The 26909-nt window shown below is 34.9% G+C and overlaps 1 protein-coding gene across 3 annotated transcripts in view; it reads right to left on the reverse strand.

The window, feature by feature from the left end:
- LOC132706109 (protein O-mannosyl-transferase TMTC1-like) overlaps positions 1–26909 on the reverse strand; it is a 464920-nt gene that overhangs the window by 62808 nt on the left and 375203 nt on the right. For all 3 annotated transcript variants that reach the window (XM_060677221.1, XM_060677222.1, XM_060677223.1), the window contains 2 exons: positions 5599–5739; positions 302–374 (listed from right to left, as the gene is read on the reverse strand). In XM_060677221.1, coding sequence (XP_060533204.1) covers positions 302–374; positions 5599–5739 — 214 coding nt within the window. The remainder of the gene's footprint in view (positions 1–301; positions 375–5598; positions 5740–26909) is intronic.

Genomic DNA, 26909 nt, shown 5'->3' on the forward strand with positions numbered 1-26909 from the left:
GGATCTTAGCAGGAGAGCTGAATACAAATAATATTCCCTCTGTCTCTTTCGCTCATCTACAGGTGGCAGGATCTTAGTCGTTGCTCACGGTACAGTGAACAATAAAAATACAAACAATAGTGCTGTTAGTGTCAACCAAGCGGTAGCGTTAGGTTATCAGTGACATTTGATTAGGAAATCAACCAGTTGGAATCGAAAGTCAGTTTCTACTGGTTGTCAGCTCAAGTTTCTTGCTGAAGTTTTAATAGATTTGCAAAATTCCCAGCGTATGGATTTCCCTAGTCTGTTTTCTCTTACTCACCGATGTGAAAACTTTCGCCGCCCGCTTGCTGAAACGCAACGTCTGACGATTCCATCTTACGTCGCTTATTGTCCTGCAACAGAAATTACGGATATTAACGCTTCCATTTATAATGTTTATTTATTTATTTATGTATTTATTTATTTATGTGTCAAGCTATATATTATTTCTAAAAACTTACAATTATTGAATAATGATAACTGTGACAAGAAGTAATGCACCTCGATTATAAAAAAAAAACAGTGGCACAAGCTTCAATCATGTGTGGCACAATCCTGCATTTGTGCAACAACACATCAGCCTGTATAAGAAATAAAGAAAATCAAGAATATACAAAAAATATATAACTAACTATAAAACTAAGAAAAAGGACAGCTGGCAAGGCACAATGCGAGACGAGTTCGCAAATAACACTTTTAAAGATATATTTTTATTTATTATTTATTTTTTTATGTATGGGTACTGATAACAATGAAAAACGAAAAAAATAGCTAATGCGTTGTGGGAGAGGCAAATTGTGTATTGTGTAACATAATGATGTAATTAACATGTCAAGTGTCATGAGGTGCAAAAATAACTGCTGCCTAAGATATTCGGGTTGACAGGAAAAGACAAATTTATACATGCGACTCCCTTTAGTCATTAGTCAAGACTTAGACGCATTCAAATCAAGATTGAAGTTTATTAGAGTGAGAACCTTTAAAGTAATGTCAATTAGAGAATCATCCGTATATTGTTGCATCACTGAATATAATGACTAAACAATGAAGACATTGCTCTATGAACTTAACAAATCCAGCTGAGAAACTGAAATAACAACATAACATGATATTAATCTTGTAGAAAGTTTTACTAAAATCCAAAAATCGAAACAATGGCGAATGTCATTCATTAACCTAACTACTGTGGTTATACTAAAGTGCGGTCTAAACGCTGACTGAGAGTGTTGAATTATTTTGGCGAAATTCACAAAAGTAGACATTTGTTGGTAGATGTGCCTCTCTATGAATAAACTGGAAGTATGTTGATTGGTGTTAGGTCTCTTGGCTCACTGGGATTTGATATTTTAGCAACTGGTTTTATAATGACCTTTTTACAATCTATACCACCATAGAAAACTTTTACTTAAAGGATGTTCTAGTATGATATTTTCCAAATTATCCATAAAAATCTCGGCTAACAAATGACTAAGTGGGTTTCCCATAATCAAACCTTTCTTAGAGATGTAAATCTGTCCATTAAATTCAAAATAATTTTGGTCTAAAGATGCTATTAAGCAATCTAATAAATCTTGCTTCACCAATGGGTTAACCTGTTTCCGAGTGAGGATGAAATCTACTAAATCTATCACATGCATAGGTGGAATACTGGAAAATAAGTTTTGTACGTCAAAAAGTGTTGCGTATAAAATATTTTGATATCTTAAGTTTTGTTGATTATTTTAAAAGAATTTTTTATTGCATATTTTGGTTTAAAAATAGCTTTCAGAACTAACAACACAATAGGAAAATTTTTAGAAAACAATAAAACCAAGTGATAAATTGGTTATGCTTTCGCGGCCCGTTGATAAGTTATTATCTTGATTCGGGTTTAAAGGCCGTCGTCGATTGGAATTACTTCCTAACGTTTCGCTAGCACGAGTGGCGAGCTTCTTCAGAGGTCCTTCCATCTCCGATGTTGGACGTGGACTCACGTCTAACGTCACGTCACGTCACGTCTTTTACTCTGTACCTGCTTACATATTGGTTAAGGGGGCATTAACGATAATAATAAACACCGTCTCGAATGACTGATTCTCAAATTGGTGACAGGTAGAGACCTGAGTCGCGGTTAAGATTGTTAGGTTGTTTACAGATTTCTGTAGACTCTCGGATTTTTCGTTGGTAGAAGATCCGATTACATGCAAGAATTTTAGTTTTATCGAATACAATTTTATGCCCGGTTTCATGAGTGTATTCGGCAACAGCTGATGAGTTTATTTGTCTTAGTCGTAAGGCTCTTTAGTGTTCTTTGAGCCTAGTTGATATTTTTCGTCCGGTCTCTCCAATATATTCTTTGCCGCATATGCATGGAATGCTGCAAACTCTTGGCATCCCTAATGGAATTTTGTCTTTGACGGATCGCAGATGTTTAGAGATTTTTGACAAGTGGTAAATCTGGTTTTGACGCTATATTTCTTCAGAACTTTTGATATGTGGTCAGTGATGTTTTGAATGGAAGGAGTCTATAGAAATCTATCTATAAACAATCTTAACCGCGACCCAGGTCTCTACTTGTCACTAATTTGGGAATCAATCATCCGAGACGGTGTTTATACCCCTCATTAGCGCCCCCCTTCAAACAATAGATACAGAGTAAAATACGAGCCAGTTTCAGTCAAGCTCTGAAGAAGTCAACAGGATAATTGGCGAAACCTCAGCAATTTCGACTCAGCAAAAACTGACGCAGAAGGAAACCAGGAGCTTTGTAAAAAGTATTACAGTAGCCTGTGGAAGTTTCTTTGAAAAATTAAATACCTCTCCTTTATTGAACTTAAATTCTCAAAACAACTTTAATTAAGGTTTTATTGTCATTTTTCGGAATATATAGTGGCAGGTAGTTTGTAAATATTACATTTGGTAAAGACACGGTGTCAGTCCCATTGTGAGTTGTATCTGACGGAAATGACTCTTGATATCCGAACCAGATTTCATACCGCATTTTAGAGCTGCCCGTTGTAAAACGCGGATTTATTCAGTTATCCCTCTCGGAAAACGAAATGACGCCCGAAGATAATTGGAAAAATAAAAAATTCAAGACGAACTTTCGCGCCGTAAACGACGTAGGTGTGTAAAAAGTTTACGCCGTCTCGGCTTTGATGATGGAAGAGGCGTCGTTCTCCATTGCCGAATCGGCAGTTCGTGTTTTACGACGTCCGAGATTTCTTGACGGCCGTCGTTCGTCGTTTGATCAACGTGAATAATTCAGCGGTCCCTCAAAATGATTGAACTAAATAATTAATGGCGTCGAAGTCGGGTCGTGTTGTTAGTCAACTCTCCTTCTTCGTGTGGAATCGGTGAAAGAGGAGTTCCAACCGCAAAAAATAGTCGTAAAACTAGTTTTGTCTCATCAAAACATCAACAATCCACAATGTATCAACCTAAAATGTCACTGTGTGCTTCGAACTGTACAATTTTCTAGACACTACATTCACTAATTGTAACCGAAAGATCACCATCAATTATCAACTTAAAACCTGTCTCTCTGGGTTCAACGCTAGCCTTTTCGTGTTGGTTTCAATCAGGTTCCTGTTAGAATCGGACATTTTGTTACTTATATTAACCAAAATATCAACCAACCCATATTAACCCATGAAACTAAAACGGCACTGTCTGGTTTTTCTAGTAAATGTTGCTCAGATTCCTACTTATTGTAATCGAAAAATCATCAACCTGCTGTGTTTAAGTGTGTAGTATAATTAGAATCTAGACTTTTTTTTTCTTGAGCTATCTACCTGTTTGTCCAATATGAATATGATTTTTGAGATTTTTATTGTTTTTTAAAAATTTCCCTATTGTGTTGTTAGTTCTGAAAGACATTTTTAAATCACATTTTGACAAATCTTTTCAAACTTTTTCACTGGGTTCTCATATGTATGTAATTGTATTAAATTGTTCGTCTTCTGTATTAGGTTTCGGATAAATAGAGTTTACTGTTATCTGTTAATGGACGGATTGTAGCCGTTGTTCAGTGCCATTTGTTTAATGATATTTAGTTCTTTGTTGTAATTTTCTGTTGAGAGTGGCATATTAAGAAGTCCGTGTATAAAAGAGTGAAATACAGGCATTTTGTGTGTCTAAGGGTGATTTGAGCAGCTAGGTATGACTGTGTCCGCGTGTGAAGGTTTTTGATAAATAGAAAAATGTAATTTGTTTTGCGTTTTCGTAATAGTTAAGTCTAAAAAATAAATAGAGTTATCCTGTTCTATCTCGATAGTGAATTTTATACGATTATGCAATAAGTTAATGTACTTTAAAAAAGAAATCAATTGTTTTTCCGTTCCAACAAAGCAAGCAAACACATCATCCACGTATCTATACCACCATAAACAACTTTTACTTAAAGGATATTCTTGTATGATATTTTCCAAATTATCCATAAAAATCTCGGCTAACAAAGAATTGACTTAAACAACTTAAATAAAACCTTTCTCTCTGAGTTCAACAGTAGCTTTTTCTTCTTGGTTTTAATCAGGTTCCAGTTGAAATCAGATATTTTGCTACTTATACTAACAAAAACATCAACAAACAGTCATTTATCAACCTAAGACGTCACTGTCTGGGTCGAACTGTACAGTTTTTTGGTTAATTTCGTTCTAGCCACTTATTGTAACCTGGAAAATACCGCATAAGCTTCTACACTATTTGCAAAAATGCGCATTGCTATCGTTGATTCGTTTGGTGTTTATAGCCCTAAAAGTGATATCACTTTACCACGAACTTGTACATTCAACCTGTATATTCATATTTATAGCTTTACGGAGGAAGAGTTATTGAGAGTCTTGTGAGCTATGCTGAATACACTTATAGCCAGATGTATGTTCATAATTTATGTTTTATTTGTTATTTATTTATTTATATTTATATTATATATTTATTTATATTTATTATATTATATATTTATTCATATTTATATTTATTATTTATTTTTAGGTTTCTTAGTTGGTTAACTAGAGGAATATCATGAGACTTCCGAGATTAATAATTTCCACCCACATGAAAATATCAAGAATAACTTTTTTATCTCATAAACAGGAACAAATTTAGATATTAAACTTTAAATTTTACAATTAAATTTACATTTTAACAATATAATTTCAGCTTCGTCACAATGCAGTAAATTTTTGAAATGCTTCAATTCACTCAGCCACTATCAATTAATTACTATAGAATTATTATCCCAACTAAAAGTCGTAACAAATCTATATTCATTATTAAAAAAAAACAATGAATTTTCTTTTATAAAACATATTTTTTTGTATATTGAATATTGGTTAACGTTTATTACTTCCAGTAGTAAACAGTGTTTTTAGTTGAATTGCGTTTATTTTAGCAGTAGTAGTTTAATAGGGAAAAATTTAAAAAAAATAATTACTTGTTTAATTATTTCATTAACTTTCAGAGAAATTTATCAATCAATTCAACATTATACCAAAAACATCAAATTCATAAACTTATCACTAGAGCGATAAAATATTAATTATTTGCTATTACGTATTTAATTTTAAATAATAGTTTTAAAACAATTTAATAAAGCACCTTTTGATATACGGCCAATTGAGGTAAAAGTCGTAGGCGAGGTTCAGTAGTAGAACCGTGACTCCCGTCTCTTTGGCGAGCATGCTGAGCCCGCCCATGGTCACGCTCAGCCAAACGTGGTGTTTTCCATCAGTGGCGTACCTGAAACAAAAGAAAATTCATAACTTCTGCTGATTTAACGCGAACAGTAATCGCTTTAAATATGGCAACGGACGACGGTAGTTATCGTGACTAGCGACTCACATTTCTGGAGGTATTTTTAAGTTCAATTTTTAAGTTCAAATCTCTCTTTACAACAGAAGAAGGTCGGAGAGAAGCGACGCGATAATGCAATGTAAAAAGTAAATTGATTGAGTTGCCAACTACAAAAATTTAATCCTTCGCTATCGTGAATTGAGACTGAAACGATTTTTGACGTTTGCTCTGAATCGGAAAACACCTTGCATTTCTTGCTACTTTCGAAAAATCGTTGAAATCGATTATTTTCGAAAGTATACGCGCTCCTCACTAAACTCCAGATCTCGGTAACGGGTGGTCCTAGGGGACCGCCATTGGTAGAGTACGAATCGGGGTCGAAAAAAAAATATTTTTTTCTCTCGGTCTGTTCACCGTTCTCTGTAGACCGTACCCATTTTTGGTCATAACTTTCGAACGGATTAAGGTAGGGGGTTGAAATTTGAATCTACCGATTTGAAACTTTGCGAAATTGAGAGAGATCGGTTAACGGGAAGTATTTTTTAAAATTCCGAAACAATTTTTTATCAAAAACCAAAAAGTGACTATTTCTCGAAAATCGTTCATCGGATCGAAAAAATTCTTGAACGAGAGGACGCGGAATATTGACGCCCATAAACTTTTATTGTTGACAATTTTTTGAAAATATACAGGGTGTGCCGGTATTACCAAAATCTGAAAAGTGAAAGGAAAATTGACTCTAAGTTTAATACTGTTACTCAGTCGGCAGTTTCTTCTACATGACAGTTAAGCCCATAGAGAGAGTATTTAAAGTGTTCGCATATTGTACGGGGTGTTCGAGATATAACGTATAATGTTGAAAAATGCAGCAAGTGCCCGGAATTTGCAGCTATTGACTTCAAATTTGGCACGTAGGTAGAAATGCAAATTATAAAAGCTAGGTGCAATATGGCATCGCCAAATGTTTTTAAAAACTTTTCGAAAAATTGTTTGTCGTCATTTTGGGCTGTATAAAAAAATTCATATCTTAAAAACTATTAAACTGATCGGCAAAATTCTTGAACCGTAAGACGTGGAAGGTCTAGTACTACAACTTTTATTTCAGGTATTTTGTCGATTATGTACAGGGTGTGTCAATTGTGGATAAAAATCTAAAAGTCCATGAAAATTGTTTTTTTCTGTAATAAATTATCGAAATTCGTGAACAACTGGTTTAAACACTGTTATAGGGCACATCGAGAACTACAAATTTTGTATTTACGATTTTCGTCTATCACATACGCCGTTCGAGACATTTGAAAAAATCATTATTATAAAAGTCCTAATAGAACGCAGACATCCAGCAAAGCTATACACTGTTCAAGCCTCAATTTAATCTAAACCAAAATACCCTAAGAACAAGAAAAAAAAAGGATCAAATAAATAAAGTTAAATATGTTACGCAGAGTTTATAATACATTAATGTGTGTGGGTAAGCAGAGTGGTTTTCCGATACAGAAATTATTGAGTTCCAAGAAGATATTTTTTATACCGGTTTTTAAAAGTTTTGGTTGATATTGTTAAATTGAAAAGACTTAAATTGTTTATTGTATATGCAATTCTAAAAGAAAATGATCTTTCAAACATTTCAATATAACATATTTTTCTTAGATCTAAGTCTTGAACATGTGTACGAAAAAAGATGTTGGTAAAAAGATATTCAGGAGATTTACACATAGTTTGAGCAAAATGAAAGTTCTCGGTAGGAAGAAAGCAAATAAACACAAAACGACGGACATATTTAACAGCCCCGCCTATCTCGCGTCGCATTCGCTTAGAAAGAGGAGCAGCCATCGTCCTTCCAGAAACAATTTCGGGCACAAATCTGTGGAGACTAATAGCGGGCACTTTGTTTCAGGCTCTCGTCCATACCGGGAGTGTACCACGTCCGTAAAAACAGGAACGAACGGGACTTTCCAGGTTCGTGTCTCGTATATATTTCCCGTAATTATATTTTGAACGTTCGCTCAAATTTATCGGCTAACGAAGAATATACTTCGTCCATTTTTTCACGAATTGGGGATAGTAGACGACTGATTTGCGATCGTTAGCTTTCCATGCTAGATTACTATATATGAGATATATTGTCGTCGCAGGATTACATTTTTACAATCTAATGAAAGCTTTGCGGGTCGAAATGGTCCGTGGTAGTAGATAAACAAAAGGGGTTCTGCAACCCATCCATCCAATTTGTGGGCATTATGGCTCAAATTCGTTTTTTGGATTTTACCAATTCATGCAGAAAAAAAATTATTGGGGATCAGCAAATCAGCTGAACACGTTCCGCAGTGTATATTATTGCATTTTCCGCTCCGCTATATTATTGTTTCTGAATAATACGTTTCCTATAACTAATGATCACAAAAATGGTGTAAAGTGCATTTTTAAAAATAGAACAACCTTTAAATTATTACATATTCTAAAAGCCAATTAAATTTCTGAAATAAAAGCAAGTTTCTCTTACACTGCCATAGTTTTACCGTTTGACGGTTCAATTGATATATTTTTTTCAAACAAATAATGAATTACAACAGACGAGCCAGAATTAGGAAAAGCTTTATAAACCATTTCACGAAAGTATTGCATTAGATGTATTATTCTCTTATCTCCCTAATAGAAAGCAAGTAACTTTTTATAGCAATAAAATGACAAGTTTACGAAATGTAATGCATGGAGTTCCACAGGGTTCCATTATGGGTCCATTATTTTATATTAATAATGTCAATGACCATATGGCACACGAATATAGAACCTCTTAAAGGGGAAACAGTTGGCGAAAGAACATGCCAATATGTGGTTTAGAGAGAATCGCCTAAAACTAAATGAGGATAAAACTCACTCTTTAGTCATTTCCACAAATGTAAATATTTCGAAAGGAAGATCTGCGAAGTCGTTGGGTGTGGTCCTGGATGATAGGCTCTCTTGCAAGGACCACACTGGTTATTTAGTAAAGCGCCTCTCCTGTGTCAACTTTTATACTTTTACTGTTGGGACAATTCAATAGATTCCATAAAAATTTTTCGTATGCAAAAAAGAGCGGTCGGTGTCTATCATTGGCAACCGCTCTCCCAGAATCTTGGGGTTATGCCACTACCATCATTGTACATGTATCGCAGGGTTTTAGAAACTCATAGCCTCAAAAAATATGTTATCTGTTCACTTAGATAATCATAAATACCCCACTTCCTCTTCGAACTTGCTTCGAGCTAGGAAGTTTAAATACACTAAAAGCATGAATTCTCTTGACATAAGTTTATACAACCTAATTCCAAATCAAGTCACGAACTTGCTATTCAAAAATTATGAAACCAAAACAAAATCTTTTTTAATCTTTTTTTGGAGCATTGTGGAGGAATACGAACAGAAGGTGAAAGATATCACCTGATTATAAGATTATTAATCGTGTCCACTGTTTGGTTGTGTTCAGTATCTTCCTTTTTTTTCATTTTTATACCTGTTGGTTTATGATATGTATTCCGTTGTTATACCTATTATTATTGTAGATTTCATCTTAAACTTCTGGATTCCTCCTGCGTCGGTTTTTGTCGAACTTGCTAACGTTTCGCCCATCGTCCTGTTGGCTTCTTTGGAGCTGAAACTGGCTCGCATTTTACTCTGTACCTGCTTGTATATTTTTTGAGGGGGGCGGAACTAAATGAGGGGCATAAACACCGTCGCGGATGACTGATTCCCATATTGGTTACAGCTAAAGACCTGAGTCGCGGTTAAAATTGTTAGGTTACATGTAATCCATTCTTCGATTACATGTAAGAATTTTAGTTTTTTCGAATAAAATTTTATGTCCGGTTTCGTAATTGTGTTCGGCAACTGATATGAGTTTATTTGTCTTAGTCTTAAGGCTTTTCATGTTCTTTGGGCCTAGTTGATATTTTTCGTGCGGTCTCTCCAATGTATTCTTTGCCGCATATGCATGGAATGCTGTAAACTCCTGCCATCTCAAATGGAATTTTGTCTTTGACGGATCGAAGATGTCGAGAGACTTTTGGACAAGTGGTAAACCTGGTTTTCACGTCATATTTCTTTGCAACTTTTGATATATGGTCAGTGATGTTTTGAACGTAAGGAAGGGCAACAGTGGCAAGTATGGCATTGCTTTCGGCTTCATTGCTATTGGAAGGTTGTGGTGAAGTGTATTTTGTGATGGAACGCTTAATATCTTTATTGTGGAAATTATTAAAGAGAAGAGCAGAGGTAAGGTGTTTTAATTCTGGTTCAGTAAGTCGGGCTGAGATAGTTGTACGGCTCTGTAAACAAGAGAGTTGATAACAAATGATTTTTGGGCCGGATGGTGATGTGAAAATGCATTAAGGTATCTGTCTGTGTGCATATGTTTTCTGTAAACACAATGACCCCATGTTAATTCTGATTTTCTATTGATAATAATATCCAAGAATGTGAGATTGTTATTAGTTTATAATTCAATGTGAAAACGTATGTTATGGTGTATGGAAATTAAATGTCTAGGAAAATCTACTAAGGATTCTTAATCATCATCATAATTATGGTTTTAGATGGAAGGTGTCGGAAGCTCTCTTCTCAAATGCTTCCATTAACATATTCGCGATGACTGGTGATAGTGGAGGAGGACCCATAGCTGTTCCCTACATTTGTTCAAAAATTTGAATAAGAAAAGTATGTTCTAGACAAGCATTCTTTAATTAAGGTGAGAAGGTTTGGTTCCATATTCTCGGATTTTAATATATCCGAAATGATGGTAAGAGTTTCAGGAATAGGAACTTTAGTAAAAAGAGATTCTACGTCGAAACTATGCAAAATATCTTGTGGATCTAATGTAATGCTTTTTCATTGTTGAATGAATTGAAAGGAATTAGGTAGGTTTTAATAAGGAAGCTAGATATTTGGCTAGAGAATATATGCGAGAATCAATATTGCTGACAATACAACGAAGGGGTAATTCTGGTTTGTGAATCTTTGGGAGTCCGTAGAAAATCTACTAGGGATTCTTGGAGTCTTCAACAAAAACCGACGCATATTTTTTTTCTTTTGCATTAGACGTGCTGTACACACACTATGTACTATAATTCAGTCAAATAAAAATCTATCCATCTATCTGTCTCAGGTTTTGGAAAAAATGGAAACAGATCTTCCTTAATCCTTCTAATTCAATGTACCGTTCACCGTAAACGTCTAGTTGCCATGAAACACAACGCATATTTATTTATGTTCTACAATAAATGGCCTTTATTATTATTATCGTTATTATTATTCTGAATTTCAAATTGTAAAGTTTTCCTTACTTAAATGACCGGTAAACAGTGATAAATTAATGAAAATCAAAACCCCAAGGTTTCCTTTGTCGCTCGAAAGGACGTGAGCAACCCTTTCGATAAATACGACATTACACCAATTCCTTGACTCCGGGGAAATTCTAAGAAGGCGTTTTAAAATGGCTCCAGCGGGACGCGACACATATAGGCCCTATTGTGCGGGCCCTACAAAAAATAAATTGAATTTTCGGAATGAGAGGAAGAAAAAACCGGGCGGTAGCGATTGCATCCCTTAATGGAGTTTACTCGCGCGAATAGATTTTTTCCACAGTCGGCATTTGGTTAATAAATCGAAAAACGCGCCATTTTGATTTCCCGCGACGCTCTGTACGTACACACTCGCTCGCGTAGAATGTAGATATAAATCAAGACTATGGGCAACACGTTGTTATGAATATTTGATCAGTTTCGCCTCTGTGCTACGCCCGTCTCTTTTGTTTTCATCCCGCTTCTGAGTGGAGACGGTAAAACTCTAGTCGAATTAGCGTCGCACTGCAGAAGCGTCGTTAATGCCGACCACCGGCATTAGCTCAATCTTTCGGGAAAATCTAATGAAATTTGGTAAAATTCCCCACTGTCCGTGAAGGTTCGGCTAGTTTGTCCTACGAACGTGCCTAGGGTAAGTTTGCACTCAAATTTTGTCAAGTCTTCATAATATTTCGGCTGAAATCGAGGATTCACAGAGGGCTACACTACTGCCCTGTTTATGCGCTTCCACGATCTGAACAAATTAAAAGATCAGTAGATATACCATCTGAATGGTTGAAGTCGACGTTTCTCCCGATTCCTAAATCAGCAAAAGCTAGAAATTGCAATGAACATCGCACCATAAGTCTGATGAGTCATGTCTTAATTTTTTTTCTAAAAATCAAATAATTTACCGCAAAATTGAGGAACACATGAATTCTAACTCAAAGATGTCGAGATATGAACTTAATTAATGTGATTTATTGACTTAGAGAAAGCGTTTGACAGAGTCAACACGAAAAAATGATTCGGGTACTAAAAACAACAAGAATTGACAACAAGGACTTAAGAATCATTGCCAGCCTCTACTGGCATCAAAAGGCAAAAAACTTTAGAAAATATCGAAGAATGAATAAAAATAAATGTGGTAATAATAAACAACTTAAAATATACAGATGATTCCGTTCTATTGGCAGATAATACTAAAGGACTTCAAAAACTCCTAGACCAAGTAGTAGATTCATGGAACCGTTACGGTCTTAAACTTAACATCAAAAAGAACAAACTTATGGCTGTAACTGAAGAACGGAATGTAAATGCAGAACTGTGGATCGGCCAAAGTGAACTTGAATTATTAAACGAGGACTGGGGCCACTCACTCTAAATAAAATTCAGAATTAAACAAGCAAGAACAAGGTACCTACGTATGAGGAAAGTGGTGTGTGGACATGATCTTAAAATTGTCCTCAGAATGAGAATGGTCCGATGTTACGTGTTCTCAATCCTGTTTTATGGAGTAGAATCTTGGATTCTAAAAAAGCTTGAAGCTTGTGAAGTGTCACTAACATAAAAGCCACGAAGAAGAAAGATTAAGAAACTCTCATACAATGTTAAGAGATATCCTGAAACATAGAACATAAAGCATTTGATCATTTAGGGCAAGATTGACGGAAGGCGAGGTGCAGGAAGAACAAGATGCGAAAAATCGTCGCTGAGCGGTTCAAGTTCGTAGGGCCTAGCACGAAGCAGCTTTTTATCATAAAAGGAAAGAGCTTCGCGGTTTCGTGTGGCAGGGACGCATTGTTTTCCTATCGTGCTCCTGCGGACCACTAGGGAACTTTCGCAAAATCGATGTAATTTAATTCACATCACATCTCACATTTCGTAGAACTTCAAAGTTACAGCAAACATCGGTAAATATTAAAATTTGCACAAATAATAGCGTTGTCGAATGATATGTTTTCAAATATATCGCGCCCTGTATAATTGACGAAACCTGAAAGTCTCTCACGACACACAAAATTATCCCATCTTTAACGGTTTTTCATTTATCGCCAATAATTTACACACAAAAACGCAAATATTTAGGATATTTTAGATTTTTTACCCATAAACGACACAGACGGTATATGATACAATCATTGTTCGAAGTAGGGGTTATAGCCATGGATTTTCCACGGATCCTGTTCAAAATTTTTTTGAAAATAGTAATCGGTTTTCGAGAAAATAAGTTTTTTTCTGAAACCATCGAGTGCGCCGTAATAATCAATGACTTCATCGCGTCTTAACAGCCCCCGAAATACCGATTCCAATATGGATTTTTTCAAATATCCCGAGCAGCGTATGTGACAACCGCAAATACAAAAATTGTAGCTCTTGATGCGACCTATGACACCGTTTGAACCAATTAGCCCTATTTTTTACGATTTGTGATTTGCGGCTAAGAATTTACTCTGTAAAAGAACAATTTTCTAGTTTTTTTAGATTTTTGCGTATAATTTGAAAACCCTGTATATAATCGAAAAAATGCCAGAAATAAATGTTATTGCACTGGTTCTACTGCGTCTGTCGGTTAAAGAATTTTGCCAATCGGATGCACGGTTATGGAGGAAAACATATTTTTCTGGAAGCTAAAATTACCAAAAAAAATTTTTAAACATTTTTAAAAAAGACTTGGATACACGGACTTTTACTTCTCTGCTCAATTTGAAGTTGATATCTGCAAGTTTAGGACAGTTAACACATTTCTTATTTAGCACGGAATATGGGGAACACCCTGTATAATAGGCGAAAACCTGAAATACAGAAGCCTTTGTTGTCTATGCGGGAGTTATACATCCCAACGTGACGCTAATGTATTTAATTAGCCCTGAGTTAGCACAAACCCAACGGCAAGATGCGCTTATCAATGTCGCGTCTACAATTACATCCCATTCTTCAACGTAATATTTTCTATTGTAAAGCAGTCAGTCTTGTCTATGAAATCGATGTAACCAGTCGACTAATTAAGTCATTAAAATACAATTGTTGTAATTTTGGTGTTTTTTTAAAAACGGTTTTCGGCATCCGAGGTACTTAAGTCGAGCTATATCGTAATATAAAAGAAAGTGAGATCTGAATCATAGTCTTTCAGTTATAACCAATTTTCAATAATAGGGGGACCCATTTTTCAGTTTTTTTGAATTTGCGGCGCACCCTGTATATTTTTGAAAATTGTCAATTATAGAAGTTTATAGAGCCGTATCTTCTGCTTCTTCCGGTTAAAGAATTTTTTTCGTGTCGTAGACAGTTTTTCAAAAATGATGTTTGTTGTAGACCCTTGGATACGCGATTTTTTATTTTTTTAGAATAGTTTCCAACCCCCCCCCCCCCCATTTTCAATAGGTTCCGTCACGGGGCAAAGCTGCATATATGCCAAACATGAAGTCGATTGCTTCAAATTTCGGACACTTATCGTGTTTCATAGCAAGGTCCAAAAAACAGTCGAAAATCGGGAAAAAAAGATGGATACCGGCGTCGGATCAGGGTCATTTCTTATAAGCATATGTGCCTCGTGGAGGGTTAAAAAGAAGGCAAATTTCCATTTCGTAGCTCCAACGGTTCGAAAGTTATTCAGGAAAAACCAAAAGACATGAACAGAGAAAGGACAGACAAAAAAAAATTTTTTTCGACGAAATTCGATTTCATCGGTTTTCGAAAGTAACATGAAACATTTTGGTAATTTGTATTCACATTCTTCCTATTGCGATATAAAAATTGTTGATTATTATTGATATACGGATTTAAAAATATACTTTACGAAAACCCGTCTCCGTTTTTATTCGGGCGCAGATACTAACATTAAACCGTGAATTATTAAAGACACAAAAACATCGTTCTCAAATTTGCAAAACCGTAAACAAACACCGAGAGAAAAAACGTACGTTCCCGCTACGTTCTCGTTTTCCAGGAAGAAAAAACGAACCCCGAACATAAATAAAATTTAAAGTAACTTCCTCGAGCTTTCTCAATCTTGAGTTCGAAGTTTCTGCTGTTGCATTGACTGTCCGAAATAGAGATATACATAATTTAGGAGCCACATACGTTCGCCCTCGGCAATCGGGCAAATACGATTTTATTGGAAATGGTGGAAAACGTATATGTTTGTTTGAACGGCGTATTGATTTTTACTACTGCAATGCAAACTAAAATCTGCTGCCCCCGGCGCGTTTCCGTGCCAAACGAAAATTTCTACAAGTGTATAGTGTCTTCGCAGTTAAATGATGTTGACCGTTACCCCTTTGTTTCCTAAAATGAACTACTCATTAATTCTAATAAAAAAATCGACTTTATTAACTCCAGGAAATGTATTTCCTCATAACTTTTACCGAAACTGATATACTGTTACGATGAACTCATAAACAAAACAAAAATAATACAAAAAAACAACAACAAAAAAAAACTTTTGGAGTTCTCCTGCGTTTTTGCTGACGTTTCGCCAATCATCCAGTTGGCTACTTCAGAGCTTGATGGAAACCGACTCGTATTTTAATCTGTACCTGCTTATATATTGTTTTAGGGGGGCGGAGCTAAATGAGGAACATAAACACCGTCTCTGATGACTGATTCCCTAAATTTTATGTCCGGTTTCGTGATTGTGTTCGGCAACTGCTGATGAGTTTATTCGTCTTAGTCTTACGGCTCTTTCATGTTCTTTGAGCCTAGTTGATATTTTTCGTCCTGTCTCTCCAATGTATTCTTTGCCCCATGTGCATGGATTGCTGTAAACTCCTGGCATCTCAAATGGAATTTTGTCTTTGACGGATCGAAGATGTTTAAAAGAGTTTTGGACGAGTGGTAAATCTGGTTATGACGTTATATGTCTTTAGAACTTTTGATATGTGGTCAGTGATGTTTTGAATTTAAGGAAGGACCACAGTGGCAAGTGTAGGATTGCTTTTGGCCTCAATTCTATTGGAAGATTGTGGCGAAGTATGTAAATTATTAGAGAGAAGAGCAGAGGTAAGGTGTTTTAATTCTGGGTTCAGTAGGTCGGTTTCATATTCTCGGACTTTAATATATCTGAAATGAGGTTGAGAGTCTCAGGAATAGGAACTTTATGAATGTTGAAACTAACTAGAATATCTTGTGTACCTAATGTAAAGCTTTTTAATTTTTCAATTAAGTGAAATAACTTAAGTACTAAACTATCACTTTTTCCTGTAAGTGGTTTGAATAAGGAAGCTAGATATTTTGCTAGAGAATATGTTGGAGAACCAATGGTGCTTACAGTAGGTTGAAGGGGTAATGCTGATTTGTGAATCTCTGGGAGTCCGTAGAGACGAGGAATGATGGGGTTATGAGGGGTGACAGATTTTTTCACTGAGTCTGATAAATAGATATAGATAAAAAGAAGCCTTAATAGTAGATTTAAGGTTGCGTTCCATAGATGACCTAGGATCTTGGCATTTCCTGTATCTGCTTTTAGGATTACGATGTCTGGATTAGATTTTATATATTTTAGAGCAAATATCATAACGGCTGATGAATTCGACACTTATTTTGCAAATATAGCTCAGTCTCTTGTAAGTAAGGGTACTGCGTCCAATATAGATCCCGTTTCATATTTGGATAAAATAGAACTATCATCTCATTTTACGCTTGCTGAACTTAGTTTTAATGAAGTTAACGAAATCGTAAATAGTCTCAAAAATAAAAATAGTCGAGACGTATATGGCATACGTACGCGGATAATAAAGTCTGTTAAGAATGAAATACCTGTCACAAAACTTATAAATTTAAGTATTCAAGTCAACACTTTTTCAAACATTTTAAAAAAGCTCTAGTAATACCAGTATTTAAAAAAGGTAACCCCGATGTTGTTGAAAATTATCGACCTATGTCTCTACTTCCAATTGTTTCAAAAATTGTAGAGAAATGTATAGCTAAACAATTTTATCAATATTTAGAAGAAATAAAAACACCGTTTCAGGAATTCCGAATTTAGTTTCAGACATTCGATCGTGGAATTCTTCTGCGCAAGTTAAAGCCTTATAATTTTTCAAATAGCAGTTTTAGTTTGATGCAACCTTACCTTAACAATAGATGTCAGGTGATTAAGTACTCTGGAGTGACGTCAGCAGAAAGTGAGGTAATCATTGGAGTGCCCGAAGGCTCAATTTTCGGCACCATATTATTTTTAGTATGTATAAATGACCTTCCCCTTGTGGATCCTTCATCTGTTTACACACTTTTTGCTGATGACACCACTGTGTCTGTTTCTGGTTTCTGGCTAAACACTGGTTAAGTGCTAATAAATTAGTTTCAAATAACGATAAACAGAGAGAGTGTTTTTTTTTTAATAAAATAAATACCAGATTTCTTGGCATCTATATCGACCCAAAACTTCAGTGAGACTCCCATAGATTTTGTTGCTCAGAAACTGACCAAAAAGTTGTATTTGTTTCCACACTTGACCGAAAATGTCTCTTCTCTTGTGTTGAGGACTGCATATTTTGCATTTTTCCATTCAAACCAGATTACAACTCAATTCGAATTATTAGTGGACTTGGTTATCGGGAGGACTGTAAAATACCATTCAAGACTTGGAAATTCTTACGTTGTTTATCTTAGAAAATCTATTATTTATAAAGAAAAATTGCATGACCATCAAAGCAGAGGTGGAGATAATGGGGTTATTACCTATTGCAGCTTAGAAGGGTGTCAAACTGGTCCAAATTATTGGCGTAATTTACGATTCGAAATGTATAAACAAACAGGCGATTTTTTGGATGAATATTTGTATTTCAATTATAATGTACCAGGTGCATTTTAAGTACAGTGAAAACTCGCTGTAGCGAAACTCTGTATAATGTAAAACTTTGTATTAGGAACAAAATTTGTGGTCCTATTGAATTTCTCACTCTCTTTACTGAAAGAAAAAAGGACATACACACTTAAGCGAAAAATGTGCAAAGAAAAAATCATTCATACTGAAGCGGCAGGCAGTTCTAGTAAAAAAACTAAGATAAACTGGATGGGGCAATGTTGCAGTGGTTCCAACAGCAATGTCTTTAAAATGTACCACTGTCTGGGCCTATCGTAAAACTAAAAGCGGAAAATTTGCTGAGCTTGGCATTATCGATTTCAATTCTTCGGAACGATAGTTGGGGAAGTTCTAACAGAGACAGGGTATAAATTATGGACAGATAAGTGTCGACAGAAACGTCACTAACAATTGGTAGGAGAAAACCTGGCCAAAAATAGCAGAAAAGTACTCTGCTGACGACGTTGAGTGGAAAACTTTCTAAAGAACGTATATGAGTGTTTGTAGCTGCCAACATGGAAAGAAAAAAGAAAGCTAGTCGTGATTGGAAAATCAACTAACCCACGATGTTTTAAGAACATCAAACATTTGCCAGTCACATACAAGGCAAAATTGGCATTTCTTTCAGACAAAACAACAAGTGTATTACAGCCGATGGACCAGACCGTAATAGAAAGTCTTAAGAGTCGATACAGGAAAAACATTTTAATATAAATAGTCGAGTCCGAAGTCAAATTTTCCATTAATATGCTATGCTTATTAGTAAAGCTTGAAAAGAGGTGACAGCAGAAACAATTCAACACTCCTATCGTCATGCAGGACTAATTACCGAGACAGAATGCGAACAGGACTTGGAAGATGATCAGCCACTAAGCGAGCGGATAAAGCATTTTCAAACAACAATTACGTTTACAAGTGAGGAGTTGCAAGATTTTACGGTGATAGATTAGCAAGAAAAGCAAGAAAGGGTGAGGAAGAGCACCAAGAGGAAGAAGAAGATGAAGAAGTTGATCTGGGACCACCACCAACCATTCAACAAGGCTTATATTCAGTTAAGCTGCTGGAGATATTTTTTATGTATCATGGGGAAGAAATGGTGAAAATACAAGCCGAAGTACGCATACTAAAGAAATTCAAAAGAAAATGACAGATTATTTGAAACATTAAATTTAGTTCTTAAATATTCCTAAGTAGATGTTAAAATATGTATATAAAATAATTAAATATTACAGAACACATATGCGTATTGTTATTTTTCAACTTTTTATAACGAAATCTCTTTAAAACGAAAAAAAAAGCAGTCCCTTCAATTTCGCTATATAGAGTTTCGACTGCAAATGGTATTTTATTCCTTTTTGTTTGACGTACGTTAATCATCTGTAATGTGTGTATTCGTATTCGTAATTATCATCCTATATTTTGATAAAACAATTTAATAGGGAACTGCAACCAAAATGCTCGGGTCGCTTGTTGCCAAATTTCTTAAATAGTATTCTTTATCTCGGAAAGTGTTCAAGATAGGTGTGGTACATGTCACATATAAAAGTTCAAGAATGTTTCGCAGAATCTCAAAAATATAATAATATATATTATATTTAGAAAACGAAAGCTGATATACATTACGGGTATATCTGGTAACACTGCATGGCCAAAAATATTTCACATATATGTAGCTCGTGTTCGCTTACACAAGTAACCGACATTTCAGGTTTTTATCATGAATAATCGTCTATCGGCATATACACCGTGAATAACCCTGTATAAAAGGTCAATAAACGCTATTCCTTTTTATTCTGTTTTTGAGGACGGGCTATCTGTTTTATTTAGATTTTAGAACATGCAGAACTTTATATGTAGAATTTTTTTCGCAATATAAATAGTTAGACACTACGTATCACGTAAACTTGTAATTTATCTAATACCCGCGTTTCGTTGAAGCTTCAAACCATTACCGGGACAGTAATTTCCCGTAAAACAGAGCCCAATTTCCCGGAAAACTGCAAAAGACACACTTTATGCATCGATTCTAAACAACAACAACATCAAACGACTCCCGACAAAATCGTCCAAACTTCCGTAATCTATTTACAATAGAGAAGTTTGCATAGAGTTGCATGGAGGCCGGAATATTAAATTTGTCGTCGGCAGAAAACTCATAACCGCGCGCCCGTGGACAAACTTAAACCTAATTTAAAGTTAAATTACTCGGACCCTTAATAAACACACGCCTATACACGTTACGGAGGCCATTTTCTATTACGGCGATGAAGTTTCAACTGTCGAAGCGTACTACGCCGACAACGTTTTCATTTTTTAAATAATAAAAATGGCAGAAGTATTTTTTCGCCCACTATCTTAATGATAGATCATAGATAGTTTGGTTTAAAAAACCTGTATGTGTCAAAATCGAAATTAATCAATATATGCAATTATCAGTATGTCACAATTCAATCCTCATATACAGGGTGTCACAAAATTAGACGTCAATATTGTAACCACGTATTCTGTGACCCAAACCCCCTATTGGTCACTTTCTCCCACTCACTTTATATTATTGCACTCACAGGCAACTCCTAAACTTTTTACTGCCATAAAATGTGTTTTGGTGTCGATTTTGAAATTAAAAAAAAAATCAAAGCATGTTTTACTGCATTTTACTTTACCCGCGATTTAATATTTTCCCTTGGATTTTTACAAATTTGTAAAACATTTGTTAAAATAGTTGCTTATTCTGCTCCGGTAGAAAAAAAAATAACCGTTATTGGTTGAGCAAAATTTGGTATAATATTATGCTAGGAGATTTCCTCGTATTTCCTCAAATTTATTAGTAAGGTATCTTTTTTTTTTTTCAAAGAAACTTACAGAGGCTGTAATGCTATTTACAATACATCTGGATTCCTCCTGCATCGGTTTTTGATGAGTCGAAATTGGCCAAAAAGTTTCGCCAATCATCCTGTTGGCTTCTTCAGAGATTTACTGAAACTGGCGCGGATTGTACTCTGTACCTGCTTATATATTATTTGAGGGGGGCGGAGCTAAATGAGGGGCATAAACACCGCCTCAGATGACTGATTTCCATATTGGTGAGAGGTAACGTTATTTTATGCTTTTTGTCACCAAGATCAAAATTCGCCAAAACTTATTCAATACTCTACCGGTGACACTGTATATTGACAGTTATTGATAAACCAGACTGAATAACTGTAGTAATGGGTTTTCTTGTTCGATATTGCGCAAACTATTCTATCCCGAATGCGAGTGTCTCTAGGGTATAGTTGAGAGGGAATATATGTATACATGGTGCTGTGCTCGTGCAAAACTTCCGTCAGTTTTATGTCCTTACTTACAGGTTTGATACACAGAGTGATTCGAATTCGAGCCCGAACATTGGCATCACGCAAACTATAGAACATATTAAGGAGAATCGTTAAATGTGAGCGAAGAAACTGCTGATATTCGAGAACATATAAGACTACAGATTTGAAAAAGTAGTCTAAAGCCCAGAATGCATTTTCATTGCTAACTTGATTAAGTAAAAATAACAAAATAGTTATTACATTTACTTACTCACTCAAATCAGGGTTCGTTAGCACTAAATAAATAGTGTGCTATGTGGACTAGAGCTAATTTTGCACAATTTAAAGGGCAACAATACCAACTAATAATTCTGAATCCCCAACCTCCAAAATTATATTCTTTAATTAAATTGCACAATTAGGTCTGTAGTTTCTTTCGTAACAGCACCATCAGTCAAACTTTCAAGAAGGTTAATAAGAATTTCAGAATATCATATTGCCTTTAAACCTAGATATTTTATCAAAAATTTGTTCGAATTAGTCAACAATTTTAGTTTCTTTTGACATCCAAAATCTACTTTCTAGCATTCCACCGATTGACGAAATAAATATAACAACATAATCATAAAACAAGACTTATTAAATAGTTTAATGGTTGCAAATTAAAAGTGAAAATATGATACGTAAGCATAGTCTGAGTAAAATATTTCTTTGGTGGCATAGATATATAGATGATGTTTTCGCTGGTATTTTGAATCATATTAACTCCATACATAACCGTATACAATTTACCATAGAGACGGAACAAGATAACTCCTGGCTTGACTACGACGACAGTTTTTAAGTACATAGCACTAGCTCCATCAGCGATTGGTGTCCGTCCTTTCTTCCTTTTATAGGAAATATGTATTTCGTAAAGACTCGAATTTAAGTACCATATCACTATTTTGTGTTGTGAATGCTGAGCTTCCGACTAGAAATCAGTTTCTCCATCGCAGCGTAGGTCGATACCTACTGACTGCCAAAAACCATTGTTTTTCTTAAAAGTATCACTTTTTTAAATAACAGCTAACTGATGTTGTTCTATATAGTGTTAACCACCAGTGTGAAGCTTATTTTCAATCCGCACGTAGAAGATGCTTCGTCGAGCTTCATGAGAATGAATTAGAAGTTTTTGGATTCCCGGAAAATAACAAGTTATCAAAGCACAAGGTATGCATTATATTATCTCCTATCTCCTAGTTCAACTTTTATATGTGCTTGGTTGTGGTTAAGCTTTTCCAAGATGAATAAAGACTGGAACAGCACCTCGGTTTACGAAAATTATCTTTCTTTTTGTATCAATAATGACAAGTTATATTATATTTGGGGTAAAAAAAGTGTATCAATTTTATATACTGTCTCAAAGTTTGTTCGTTTAGGAATGCTGCAATATATCACATGTTTCATAGAGCATAGAAAGTTATGTTCGAAAACACGTTTTATGCTCCGGATATATGGTCAAATTTTCGTAAATTAGAAATGAAGCGACAAGTATTCTGAATTGTCTGTAATCGATAAGAGATCACAGTATCTAAACAGGAGTAATACACAACCTTCACGTCACGTCATCTTTATTTGAATACAGTAATCTCAAACTCATATCAAACTGTTTGGACACTGGCGACAAATAAACTCACAAATAAACACTTTTATTTATGATTATTAAGTTATTTATTTATTTATTTAACTTGGTATGTTATCGACAAATTTTGAGATGTTCGTGACAAACTCGAAGGTGTTTCTCCAAAATAATAGAAGACGCCCACTTTTTACTATCCTAACAAGCTGCAACAAAATGCAAAGCCTCCAAAAATCATCCCGTATCTCAAAAATGAAAATTCCTTTTTCCGGTTTCTCAAAAAAGTAGCACAGTGTCGCCCATCCCTCTATCTTCACTAATAAGCGAGATACCCCATATAATCATAAAATAATGGACATCCGATACATAATGACTAATTTTTATTGGCATTTGACAATTGGCAAAACCACATAGCCACTAAAGATTTAGAGGCACTGCCTATAACACATGAAGCAACCATGAAAAGAAAATTGTCATGCGCATGCATTTCAATGACCTTGCAGCAGGAAATCCATTACCTCCTCTATGAGAAATTACTGCTGCAATTTTTGGAAACTGCAATGGTATGGTTTGTCTTGCCTTGGCTTCTGGGTTAATACAGTGAAAACTCCCTATAGCGTAACTCTGTATTACGAACAAAATATGTTGTACTATTAGGTCTCCAGACAAAGCTATGTATTAATCCACTCTGTATAACGAATTTCTCACTCTTTATACTGAAAGAAAGAAGGGCTCATCAAGTAACAACGTAAGGAATGTAGGTCGACTTGTAATTAATAGGGTCTCTTACCTTCTCAGAATTCCTTCCCAAATAATCTAATTATAGTGTTTTTCTAAGCGATTATGTTAATGCCTTTATCGGTATGTAAAAAAGCACACCATTGTTTTAATCAGTTCTAATTTGACTTAGTGAATACGGCGAGGATGGCGAGATAATAAGGTTGCTTTAATTCGGGAGATAGAACGCGGAGAAAAGAAAATTGATGTTGGACGTCGATACGGACTTGCACGTTCGACTGTATCCACGATTTGGAAGTGCAAAGAAAAAATCATTCATAGTGAAGCGGCAGGCAGTTTTAGTAAAAAACTAAGAAAGCCAAACTTTGAAGATTTGGATCGGGCAATGTTGCAGTGGTTCCAACAGCAACGTCTTAAAAATGCTGCCGACATTTTTAATGCTGACGAAACTGGTATTTTTTACAAAATTACGCCAGATAAAACTCTTAAATTTCGAATTGTGTGAGTGGAAAACTTTCTAAAGAACGTATAACAGTGTTAGTAGCTGCCAATATGCGAAGAAAAAAAAAAGCTAGTCGTGATTGGAAAATCAACTAACCCACGCCGTTTTAAGAACATCAAAGGACTTGCCGCTCCCTTACAATTTTTTTCAATTTCGCTTTATAGAGTTTCGACTGTATTTATATTTTTTGAAGCATGTGATGCTTTCTCTTACAAAACCGATTGCTCAGGTTTTTTAATGTGGTCGGCGGGTTATATTGATAATTGCTGCCAGAATCGAAGACGATATACTTCGAGACACACCATATTTGATATAAAAAAAGGAATCGTTGGGTTACTCTGTAGTCCCTGGGCATACGTAATAAGGTTTCCTTGCTCTACACCTGTCTGAAATAAAAGTTTGAAAAAATGTTTGATAAAACTGCGAGCCGAAAATTGCGAGCGGTGGAGCGGCGACAGCGGAACAAAAAGTCAGCGAGAAGTAAAGTGTATGCACGTTCTGCGTCAGTTGTGTAAACAGTTTTCCCGACAATTTGCCCCCAAAACTTATTAGGCGAGAAAGTTTCGCGGATACGGAATACGAAAGGGAAACATGACTTTAACATAGAAAGGAAATTTAGACAAACGTGTCTAAAACTAAGCCGAGGTAGCGTAAATAAAAGTATTTATTGTGTTGTCAGCCAAGGTCCACAGAATTTTAATTCATGACGGAGGCATTGTTGACGAGGTCAAAACAGTGGGATGCAAAAGGGGAACCAGCTCCAAAGAAGGCTAAAGCAATTCTATCGGTGAACAAGGTTATGGCTATTGTTTCCATTTTTTGTTATTTTTTTTGCTTTTTCCTTGCATATTATTTGTATTTCCAACCTTAGAGGTTGAACTTGAAATTTTTGTAATTGTTTTCAATTCCTTTTTTGCAACCATATTATTATTATTATTATTATTGTTATTAGCAAAATTTTCGTTTTCTTAAATTGAACTGAGGTGGCTTTTACTTGATGAAAATCCACTTAACAAAATAAATAATTACTAAAAGTTCAGTTTTTCACGAAATTATATATTTTCACATGAAAATTGCTTCCACAACACCAAATGTAATATTTACAAACTACCTGCTACTATATACACGGAAAAATGACAATAAAACCTTAATTAATGTCGTTGTGAGAATTTAAGTTCAATAAAGGAGAGGTATTTAAATTTAATCTCCATGGCTTTCAATAAATTTGATTTTCTACTTTTTGTGGCTATATCAAAATTGCCGTCAAAAATGTGTTAATTAGAATGTAGACTATTGTTTTTAAACGCCCTTTTATGTTCATTAATGCGTTTTTTGAAGGATCTACCTGTTTGTAGAATATGAATTTAAGGACAAGATCCGCATTTCAACCTGTAGACACCAGATTTTTCAGATTTTGGAAATTTCGTTTTTTTTGTTTTTTAAAAATTTTCTTATTGTGTTGTTAGTTCTGAAAGCTATTTTTAAACCATGTTTAAAATGTTTTGAAACTTTTTCACTGGGCTCTCAGGTAGATCCTTCAAGAAACGCTTTAACGAACACAAAAGAGCGTTTAAAAACAATAGTCTAGATTCTAACTCCTCTAAGCCACAAAAAGTAGAAAATTAAATTTATTGGAAGCCATGGAGATTAACAAAATGAGACATTCAAATGTATTGCTTTGCGATGAATTAGATTTAAATACCTCTCTATTATTAAACTTAAATTCTCACAACAACATTAATTAAGGTCATTTTTCGGTATATATAGTAACAGGTAGTTTGTAAATATTACATATGATAAAGACACGGTGTTGTCGAAACAATTGTCATGTGAAAATATATAATTTTGTGAAAATCTGAACTTTTAGTTCATATTTATTTTGTTTGTTTCCTTGGACAAAATTATCCCACATTATATATGCTTCCTTCTTTAATGATATGATGGGCTGCTTTTGGTTAGCTCTCTGGTGGTGTATCTTGCTACAAATCGGATTTTGTATAAATTTGCTATATAATATAATAATAATAATAATAATAATAATAATAATAATAATAATAATAATAATAAATAGCCTTTATTAAAATACATCAAACAGAATATATTTTAATAGAGTTGAACAGGTGGCGAGGTCCAGCAGCGCTACTCCACCTAACCTCCAATACAATGTAGTAGAATATTCAGATTTTGACAAGAAAAAAAAACAAACAAATATAAATAAGTTCCTTAATTCCACCTAAATTCACAATGTGGCAATTTTTGAACAAATCAAAGGGTCATGAATGTAAAAAAAGAAAGAAAGAAAAAAATAGGCACTGGAAAAAACAAGGGCAATATTCAAAAACGACTAAACGAAAATAAAAGAAAAACAACAAGCAAAAAATAAATAAATAAATAAATAAAAATAAATAATAGTAAGAAGTTCCACCAGAAGTAGATAAACAACTAATAATATCCAGTGGAAGTGAATTGTAAGTTTTAAAACGCAGCCGTATTATGCTTGGGAACATGGAACATAGATACCGCGGCTTTCCGCACCTAGTAATTTTATACAGTCACAAAATACCTTTCAGGCAGATTTAACTGAGAATCCATGCCGGCGTTATATGATGAAATTTACGCAAGCCATAGCAGTATCTCAGGCAGTCATTTTGCAATTTTTGTAAGCTGTATTGGTTTTTCCGTCTTAGGGCCAGTCAGTATACAACGTCCGCATATCCCAATAGAGAGAGTGTAACACAATTTAAGTCTAATCTCAGTAGATAAGTAGTCTCTATACATGTAAAGTACTTTCAGTTTCCCGTAGGACTTCCGCAGTAAATAAGACAAGTGAGAATCCAAA

The sequence above is a fragment of the Cylas formicarius genome, unplaced genomic scaffold (genome assembly GCF_029955315.1).
Source record: "Cylas formicarius isolate icCylForm1 unplaced genomic scaffold, icCylForm1.1 PGA_scaffold_8__14_contigs__length_24414737, whole genome shotgun sequence".
NCBI lineage: Eukaryota > Metazoa > Arthropoda > Insecta > Coleoptera > Brentidae > Cylas > Cylas formicarius.